Source organism: Acanthisitta chloris, unplaced genomic scaffold (genome assembly GCF_000695815.1).
Source record: "Acanthisitta chloris isolate BGI_N310 unplaced genomic scaffold, ASM69581v1 scaffold12675, whole genome shotgun sequence".
Taxonomy (NCBI): Eukaryota; Metazoa; Chordata; class Aves; order Passeriformes; family Acanthisittidae; genus Acanthisitta; species Acanthisitta chloris.
This window is the reverse complement of record NW_008673220.1, coordinates 38,898-48,645: the sequence shown is the minus strand read 5'-3', so window position 1 is coordinate 48,645 and position 9,748 is coordinate 38,898. Positions and strand designations below refer to the sequence as shown.

At 41.2% G+C, this 9,748-nt stretch overlaps 2 protein-coding genes across 2 annotated transcripts; both read left to right on the top strand.

Annotated features, from left to right (window-relative positions):
- Window positions 1-37: 37 nt before the first annotated feature.
- Window positions 38-2,913, top strand: LOC103802388 (molybdopterin synthase sulfur carrier subunit-like; the record flags this gene model as incomplete). Its single annotated transcript, XM_009074856.1, has 2 exons — window positions 38-171; window positions 2,787-2,913. Coding segments are annotated over 2 exons (261 nt in total), but the record flags the coding sequence as incomplete, so codon positions are not given.
- Window positions 2,914-4,053: 1,140 nt separating this feature from the next.
- LOC103802386 (molybdopterin synthase catalytic subunit) lies at window positions 4,054-7,967 on the top strand. The gene is made up of 4 exons (XM_009074854.1): window positions 4,054-4,174; window positions 5,037-5,190; window positions 6,624-6,747; window positions 7,859-7,967. The coding sequence occupies exons 1-4, from the start codon at window positions 4,054-4,056 to the stop codon at window positions 7,925-7,927; spliced, it is 468 nt and encodes a 155-aa protein (XP_009073102.1). The 3' UTR covers window positions 7,928-7,967.
- The last annotated feature ends 1,781 nt before the right edge of the window (window positions 7,968-9,748 follow it).

The following is a 9,748-nucleotide window of genomic DNA, read 5'->3' as shown; positions in this document are numbered from 1 at the left end:
GGAGCGCGGGTAGGCCCCGCGCTCCCCAGCGCTGTGTGTTCCCGTGCAGGTCTCGGTGCTGTACTTCGCCAAGAGCGCGGAGCTGGCAGGACTGCGCAGCGAGACCCTCTCGGTGCCACGGCAGATCACCTCGCTGCAGCTCTGGGAGGAGATCGTCAAGGTCCACCCCAGGTATCCGGCGGGTTGCTGCTGAGACGCACCAAGTTAAACCTAGTCGTTCCTCTCTTTTTTTTTTCCCTCCTAAATACAAATTGGACATTAGGTGATTTGGAACACGTAGCAGCACTTAAATAGCATAGAAACACTGGCGTTACCTTCTTCTGGTAACCTGCACCAAGTGTTTTGTGTTTTGCCCAGTTGGAAACACTGTAACTTTCTGAAAACGCAAGGGAAGTCTCAGTGCAGTAAGTGCACCCAACACTTGAGCCTGAGTGGCATGTGTGGCCCATTGTCCGGGAGGGATGTGGTGCAGTAACCTGAAAACCGAACTGTGTTATTAACCTGAGGTGTCTCAAGGAGGGATCAGGCACAGCCAGGGCAATATGGAAGAAATATGTAAGAAATAAACTATCATGTGTGGGTGTTTCCAATCACTTATCATAAAATCATAGAATTTTAGGAGTTGGAATGGGCCTTAAAGATCATCTAGTCCCAACTCCACCCCTGTCATGGGCAGAGACACCTCCCCACTAGACGAGGTTGGTCAAGGCTTTATCCAGCCTGGCTTTGAACACTGTCAGGGTTGGGGCTTCTACTAACGCTTATACTACCTGCCTGGACAGCCTGTTCCAGTGTTTCACCACCCTCACCCTTGTCTTTAACTGTACTGTTAGCCAATGATCTGAGCTTGCAGCACACTCTGAAAGGCGTGTCGGGAGGGGAACTGAAGGCCCCACAGGCTTCCAGCCTGACACAGAAAGTAGATTCAGCCACCTTAAACCTCCTCTGCTTTGAAAGAAAACCCCAAAGGACACCACTGTTGGTTGCATTTCATAGGCAGTCTGGCCCTGTGAGAGCACTGTGTGTGTGAAAGGGCCCCTGCAGCACTGGTGCTCTTTGGAGCTGTCAGGCAGAAATGTCTCCTCAGATTAAGGCTGAAGGAAGGTGCTCAGTTCTGCCAAAAATGCGTCTGATAGACACCATTTGGAAGGGGGTAAAAAAAAAAAAAAAGGCAACCAAGAAAACAGTGAGGCATAACAGAGTTTGAGGTCCTCAGGTTGTAGTGCTGAATGCTCTGGAATTTCCATAACTTTGGACTTAGGTGTCAAAGTCTTCCTTTAGGCACAACCCTTCAGTAGATTACTCTCAAAGGCTATGAAAAAAAATAACAATTGGTATCAGTTTCCAGGTGAGAAACTCAAACTAATTGCTAGACCAGGGACCTTTTCCTCACAGAGAATTGAGGGGAGGAGGCAGTAGGGAATGTGTGTATTTTACTTTGCAGCCTATTCTTCTGTGTCAGAAGCAGCAGCAGCACCGTTAGTCGGCTTGCCATGGTTTGTCAACTTTGTCCTTTTATGAATGATGACTTGGGGCAGTATATTTTACATGTGCAGTTACTTCACAGCGTCCTTCTTGGAAAATGCTTCTGTTCCTAGCTTCTCTGGAAAAACTCAATATAATTGTAGGGCATTGACCACAGACTTCTATTCACATTGCTAATGGATATTCAGACTGTAACTTGAGCGTACTTGACAGTTCTCTTCTGTTCCACCCATTTTCCCCAATGAATTAGCTTACAAGTGACATTAATTAGAGCCTGTTCTTCTAATGGGCACTAAAGTTTCATGGTTGTGCGCAGTTCTTCAGTGGTTTGCTTTACTTTCATACAGTCCCTCCCTTCAGTCTACTCTCTGAGTCAGTGCTACTGTGTTTTGCTCAGCCTGTGTCTTGCGTACTTCTGTCTATCTAGGTGGTAGGAAATAAGATGATTTTTACTTGTACTCTTTTGGCATGGTTCCTTGTTTCTAGGCAATATAGCTTTGTGCTGGTTGTGCCAGATTTTGTAGTCTCAAACAATAGCAGTTATCATTCCTGCACCTTCTTGAGTAAAATGTTGGCATTCTTTGCCTGGTGTCCTCCTGCCTTTGCCCTCACGCTTGTTGTGTAATTGCACTTAGTCATGAAAGTGACTCCCTACTTCATGATATCCAGAGCTGTGGACTCTCACAGCAGCATCTCACAGATGTGAAATAAAAAAATATACAGACGGTCTGCCAGAAGATGCATCACATCTGCCCTCTTAGTTCTCTGGCTGCTCTTTATCAATAGCAGATTTCAGACCTGTAAGTACAAAAGACCAAATAAACTCATAGACTCTGAGCACACACAACCAGAGCAACTGTTTGACCACTGAATCTTCACTGGATCTAATGAATAGCATTGCACAGTGCTTCTTGGTGTGTAAGAGAATTGCTCCAGTCCAGCCAGACTTCCAGGACAGTATCTCCTAATCACGGATTGTATGGTTGCTACCTCTTGAGTTACCTGCTTCTGTATTAGAAGATGCTGAAGTTTGTTCTGGTATAGGCCTATGACAAATCCAGTTCCTGATTGATGAAGATTGTACTGGGTTGGTTTCTCCTTAGCCACTGTGAGAAAGTCTGAGAGTAGGAGGTGGGTGTTGTCGTTTTGACAGTGTTTTGGAAGCAGAATTGCATAAGTGTCAGTGGTTTTGACCTCAGCTGCCCTAGACTGTGCACCAGTTTGTTGTTTAATGAAATCTCATGGTTAAAGGCAAACACTCTATTTTGAAACCTATTTGTGCTCCTGCCAATCCCCCTCAGGCTTGCTGTCATCCGGGATCAAGTGGTTTTTGCTGTTCGGCAGGAGTACGTGCTTCTCGGAGATCAGCTCTTGGTCCTGCAACCTGGAGACGAGGTTGCCATCATTCCACCAATCAGTGGAGGCTGAACCTGACCAGATTCTGTTAGGTAGGTATCACTTATTGCTTAGCTTCCCCTGGAGTGTAACCATGTGTGAAAATATCTCATGAATTCTGTATAATGTTCCAATAACCTCTTTCTTTCTTTTTTTTTTTTTTTTTTTTTTTTTTTTTTTGTTCCGGGAGTTTGTTTGCATTTTTGCAATTCTCTCCTTCCACCCCAGTACTCTTTTGAGAAAGCCTGACTTGTGTTTACATCTGGAGAATATAGCTGTGCTGACCAGAAACTATAAGCCAATGCACCAGTAAATGATTAACACGTATGCAGTAAATGGAAGACAATTGCCAGAGAGGTCAGGCATTGTTCTGAATTTGGGTTGTAGGTTTTGTTACTCTTCTGTGGTTGTTTCTCGCTATCCATAGATACTTGGCTTGCCTAAATAGTATAATAATGAAAAACCGCCTAGCACTTTTTGACAGAAAAGATAATACAGAAAAAATAATTGCTGCTTAAAACTATTTTGTTGGTGTTAAAAGAACAGGTGTCCTTAGAATAGCTTCATTTCTTCGTCTGCTTTCAAGTGCCAGTCCATGTAGTTACTGCAGCTTTTTTCACTGCTGCTGTGGAAAATACTTTTTTCTCCTCATTCTTAGGTGATATGATGGCTGGTAAAGTTAGTCTCCTGTGTGACCGAGACTGATAGCATGAGGTCCTGAGTGTCCTGGACAGCATATCCAGCTTTAGGATTAGAACTCTAATCCATGTTTATCAGAGATCTCTGTTTTAAATTGTTGTATTTCAGGATAAAATAAGCATGAGGGGCCGACAATCTCACCACAGATTCACTAGCGCTACACAGTGATCCATGCTGGTTGATTGTACTGTTAAACTAGGGCCTTAGGCTAGTTACAGTCTTGTCCTATTGTACCAGACTTTCCTATCAGAAAGGAACATGAATGCATTGAAAGACATGCTTGATATTTGCAGTTCATAATCTCAGACTGCTGAGAAGTAAATTTGAGATGGAGACTAGTCCCTTGGGGAAATAGATGGTGCATGTTTTCTGCATAAATTGGGGCATCAGCACTCGGTAAAAAGCAGTCAGCCCATGTTAGTATCTCCAGAAACAACAACAGAGTCTGTTTGGTTTCAACTTTTCTAGTGAAATATGGATGAAAATGAAGATGTGCCAAAAGATTTTATCAAGCTCAAGTCTGAAAAGCTGTCTGTAGATGAAGTGTCAGAGCTGGTTGTTTCACCATGCTGTGGGGCAGTGTCTCTCTTTATTGGTGAGTTTAATATTTATGAGCTGGATCTCTGGGTGTGTTAATAGTCTAATAAATGGAACCTAGCTTGTCCACATCCCAGACTTGTGCTTCTCAAATAAGTCAATTCCTGGTCTGAACCCAGGATGTTTAGGAAATGTATTCCGAATTATTACAGCAAGATTATGGCACCTCTTAAACAGCTGCACTGGGATAAAGTGGTGAGAAGCTTTCTTGCTGGTATGGCTATCATAGGACTGAATAGAACAGCAGCTCTGGAGTACAGAACTGCTTAGGGTGTGTTCTCATATCTCCTTGGACACAGCTTGTTCAAGGTGGGAAACAGGATGTTATGGCTATGCAAACCATATGTCCACACCTTTGTGAAAAGTCCTGCAACTCAGGTCTTGGTTGAAAGTGAAGTAGTGTTTTACCCTTGGGCTGATGAAGGTAAAGGCAATAGCTCTGTCCTGTGCTTAAAGGACGTGGTACACATCTGAAATACCTTTGTGCTTAAACCTTAGTGCTACTGGGCTCCTAAATACCGAGCATTTAAAAATTGCATAGGCAAGTGCAATAATAGCACCTTAGGAGTTACCACAGAAGATGTCCCAACCTTGGGGCATTACAAAATGCAGGCTTGTATAATGTGTGAACTAAATTCTTCCTTTCATATTAAAGATTAATCTTGTTCAAATAATCTCTTTATGCAGCTGTGATTAGGGGAAGCTGTTTACATCTGCACAGTGCTGACCTTGACCATAGCAAGAGATCCTAGGTTTTACTCAGTATATTATATGTTATTACATAATAAATATATATATTCTAAAGATACAATATATTTATTTGCTCATTGCTTTTGGTCATTACATAATTTTTTATTTAGGTACTACAAGAAATAATTTTGAAGGAAAAAAAGTGATTCACTTAGAATATGAAGCATATACTTCAATGGCAGAGACTGAAATAAAGAAAATCTGCACAGATGTCAGACAGAAATGGCCTTCAGTCAAACACATTGCAGTGCACCATAGACTTGGGTATGTATGTTCAGACACCATCTTTCTGCAAGTGCAGTCTTAATCCTTGTCTGGTGCATGACTGTGCTTACGTGGTTGCAGGACCTGCAGGAGCATTTAGAACCTGTAGTGCAGCAAAGCTGACTGCAGAATCAAGCTCCTGCTGTGGAGCCAAGTTTCAAAAACTGGTTATGCAAAAATGTGTGTATTGGTAGTGTTTGCTGGCATCCACATTTAGCCTTGCAGGATCCTTGATGCTACTGTGATGGTTTGAAAGTGGGAAGAAGGGATTGAGATTTCATTCCAGGGAAAGGGAGGCTGGTGGTTTGTTTAGTCTTTTTTTTTTTTTTTTAAGGATACGAAGTTGGCAGCACTTTCTTTTTTCTCTTCTATTGAGGTGCTGCAGAATGTCCTTATTGTCAGATTTAAGTCAATTTTTATGCCATAAAAAATCTGATAGCTTAGGCTATGGGGAGGTAAGATGCATAATAATTGCCAGCCATGTTTACGAGAGAACCTCCTTTTGTTCCTGGAGTTTTGGATAAGCACTTTCTGTTGGGTTCAAAGCATTGGGTACTAGTGTCTGACATACTCTTGAGTCTTCACTGTTCATCAGATTTCCACTGAAGCTAGCAAGATTTGCAGAGTCTGTTGTAAATGCTTGTTTCCTTTTCTCTCAGCAGAGGGAACTTAGGAGGTGAATGCAAAGGGCAATATGTTAGGTCTGAGGAGTAGTTTCCTTAGTTTTCCCCTGTAGTCAACAGAGAGAGTGGTATTCTTGAAGATAGCTCAAGCATTTAAGGTGTGAGATTTCTTCTTGTGAACTGTTTGCTGGAGGAGTCTTTAATGCAGAGGGAGGGTTGGGAATAGTACCATTGTGAGGAGCAAAATAAAACCTTGTGCTACTCCTGTTAAGTTTGGAAAACAACACACTGAGTAGGAAACTTCAGAATTTTAAATCAGAATTTATCAAAAATTAAGTTTCATTGCAGAATCTGCATGGTTTGAGGCACTTAATTTCTTCCTTCACAAATTCTTGTGCAACCTGAGATGATTTCTTTGGTTTTCAGATAAGAACTGGCTGTTCTAACTTGTTATTGTTCATTATTAAGCTAGTTTCCAGTGAGTTTCCTATGCATTGTTGCAAGCTAACAATTTCCCCCTCTTAATTCCATAGGCTTAATTTTTTAAAAAAAGAAAGAATGGAAGTAAAAAAGGCTGTGTCTGGTGGGTTTATTTATTCTAGTGTGGAATTCTAACATCTGGTACTGATTTTGGTTGTGGTTTTCTTTCTTTTAAAAAGTGTATAATCTTTTGGACATGGTTTGACACTTGCTCAGTATGAATGAGTCAGGAGAGCATGTGGCCAGAATACTGACGTGACATGGCCACAACTTTTGGGTGCTCTTGGTGTTAAGCCTTAGCTGAAGCTGCTGTTCCTCTTCTCTCCCTAGTGTGGTTCCAATAACTGAAGCAAGTGTAATTATTGCAGTCTCCTCTCCACACAGAGCAGAATCCCTTGAAGCTGTAATGTACTGCATCAATACCTTAAAAGCATCTGTTCCAATATGGAAAAAGGTATGTTTGGGGACAAAATTGAATTTAGGCTTATCCTAGTCTTAGACATCTGGGCTGTCTAAAAAGCATTACAGGCAGCAGTTGCTCTTGATGGGTTGTCAATGTCTAGCACCAGTGAATTTCCTCTAATGTAGCCAGGCCCATATCTCATAGGCAGAGCACCTGGAAGGCGCTTCTCGTCCTGTATCATCCAGCTCCTCTTCCTTTTGAAGCCATCCTGTGGTCTAAGTGAAAGAGCCCTGAGTCTCCTCTTTTGAGTAGCAAAACTGAGTTCTGCACAGGCTTGTGTAAGAACTTTGAGTCAGCTTTGCTTTGGACAGCACTGCAGTTGTAAAAGCAGCATGTCTTGCCTTTCTCTATCCTGTCATCCCTGTGGCCTTGAGAAAGCACAAAGCAGTAAACTACAGCACACAATGAAGGGATGAGCACAGATCCATAAGCTAGTATGGGCACACAACAGTGGGTTGAGAATCCAGCCCAGGTGTAGAAAGAGCCTCATTGTATATCCACAGTGTCGCATGCAAGTAATGATTGTTACCTCTGCCTCCTCTCCTAGGCAGCACTTGGCATGTGGTTAACAGTGATGTTCTCCACTCTACTCCATGTTTATGACACCTTTCTAGAGACTGGAGTTCTGTTGTCTCAGAACAAATAATTAGGGACTCAGAGCCCTGCTGAATTTGCTGCATAGAACTGGACTGCTGCTGGGCAGTATTTTGTGTATTGATGTCGTATTTATTTTTTAATAGTGACATTTTGTATACATTTAAATACTCTCCTAAAAAAAGGTGGTACAGTAGGTTTACATGGCAACATGAGTGCTCTTTATACCTTTTACATCATTTCTTCTAATCTCTTTGTTGAACTGGCTTAGTGTAGATGGGCTCTTTTAAATCTAATGCTGATCAGCCTGAAGTTCAGCAAAGTCAGTATGTTCTAAGGGTGCTGCCCTGTTTCCTGCTTGCTAACCAAGTTCTGTGTAGTCCTGTTGTGATCAGTAAATAATAGCAGGATGGCTGTTGAATTATGTGGCCTGGCTTGTGGCTGTATATATGGGAGTATATATATATATACTCCCATAATATTTCCTATTCTTTGTTTATATTTGCAGGAGATTTATGAGGATGAATATTCTTGGAAAGAAAACAAGGAATGCTTTTGGGCAAATTCAGAAAAGTAACTGTACTCTTTCAAAAATAAAGTCTTACTGTTCATAATGAGCATATTTACCTGTCATGTTTATACAGAGTATCTGTGTGTGTCAAAACAGTTGTAATAGACATCTCAATCTCATTTAATGTGGACTGAGTGAAATGAATGAGTATTAATTAGGGTTTTTAAGTGTTCTTGACTCTCCTTTGAAATCAGCTCTGTGTATTTCAACATGAAGTCAGTTTTTAAAACAGTCTTCCCTAAAATTCTTGGTTGCAAGGTGTTTAGACTACTCTCTGATATATACTGCTTTAATGCCTTTATATTGGCAGTCTGTATTCTCTGTCTGCATGAGAGGTCACCGCAGGACAATTGCATATTTTTTAATCTTAAAAAAAGTCTAGAGAGTTTTAATTTTATATGACTGTAGAATCAGTTTGCAAGCTTCATACTATCTTGACATTCTTGTAACATGAAAGCTACTTGAAGTAGATGAAGTATTTCAGTACAGACAGAGGAGAAAATATAAACTATACCCCAGAGTTATTAACTTTTTAGTAGTGGTTACATTCCAGTAGCTCTGTCTCACAGAAATATTTTTACTGTGCAGCTGATATTACAACTCCATTGCATTAAAAAAATATGGACAGACCTTGATTCAAAGTTAGATCTAATACTCTTACCAGCAACAAACTTGCATTAGCAGTAACATGCCAACCTGTAACTACTCAATGATGTCTAGACATGATTAATTTTTAAGGTGATTTCTTGGCTGTGTAGTTGTATGGTGCTGCAGGGAGAAAAAAAACAAACCAGCTATTATTACAAATAGAAACTATAGTGTAGTTAATTTTAGTAATTGGACTTTAAATGTGTTAGGATTAAAAGTCATCAAAATGGAGTACTTTTTCAAAGAAAAGAGAGTCTATTGAACTTTTTGCAGTTCATTTATGCATTTATATTCACACTTATGGTTTGATTTTTATACAGTTTTTCCCTTGTTGCTGTTTTGAACCCTAGTTAAACCAACTGACATAATATGCCTGTGCTTCCACTGGAAACAATGGGCTGCCTATCCAAGTAGGATAATTTTATTTATGTTAGTGTACTGTGCCATGATAGTATTTAGATGCTGGGAGTTCAAGATTCCATTGTGTATGACATTTTTACTAAAGCTGAGAGGCAATTTTATCTAGTCATCATGATCAATGTAGACAATATAGACAAAAAGGAAGGGAAACAAGGTAACATAAAATGATTTGCTCAAGTTGTAGATCGTACATAATATATAGTTATATATCACCCAGGTGCAAGGTCATGCTCCTGAGTTGGTGCAATCCCAAGCACAAGTACAGTGTGGGTGGAGAATGGATCAAGACTAGCCCTGGGGAGAAAGACTTTGTGGTGTTTGTGGACAAAAATCTCAATATGACCCAGCAATGCGTGCTCGCAACCCAGAAAGCCAACCACATCCTAGGCTGCATCAAAAGCAGTGTGGCCAGCAGGTCAAAGGAGGTGATTGTGTGACTCTGCTCTTGTGATACCCCATCTGGAGTGCTGCATCCAATTCTGGAGCACCCAACACAACAAAGACATTGACCTGTTGGAAGGAGTCCAGAGGAGGGCCACTAAATTGATCAAAGGACTGGCACTCCTCTGCTATGAAGACAATCTGAGAGCTGGGGTTGTTCAGCTTGGAGAAGGCTCCAGGGAGACATTACAGCACATTCCAGTACCTAAAGGGGGCTTACAAGAAGGTTGGACAAGGTCTTTTCACAAGGGCATGTGGGAATGGCTTTAAATTGAAGGGAGGGTAGGTTTAGATTAGGTAGGTATATGGAAGAAGTTC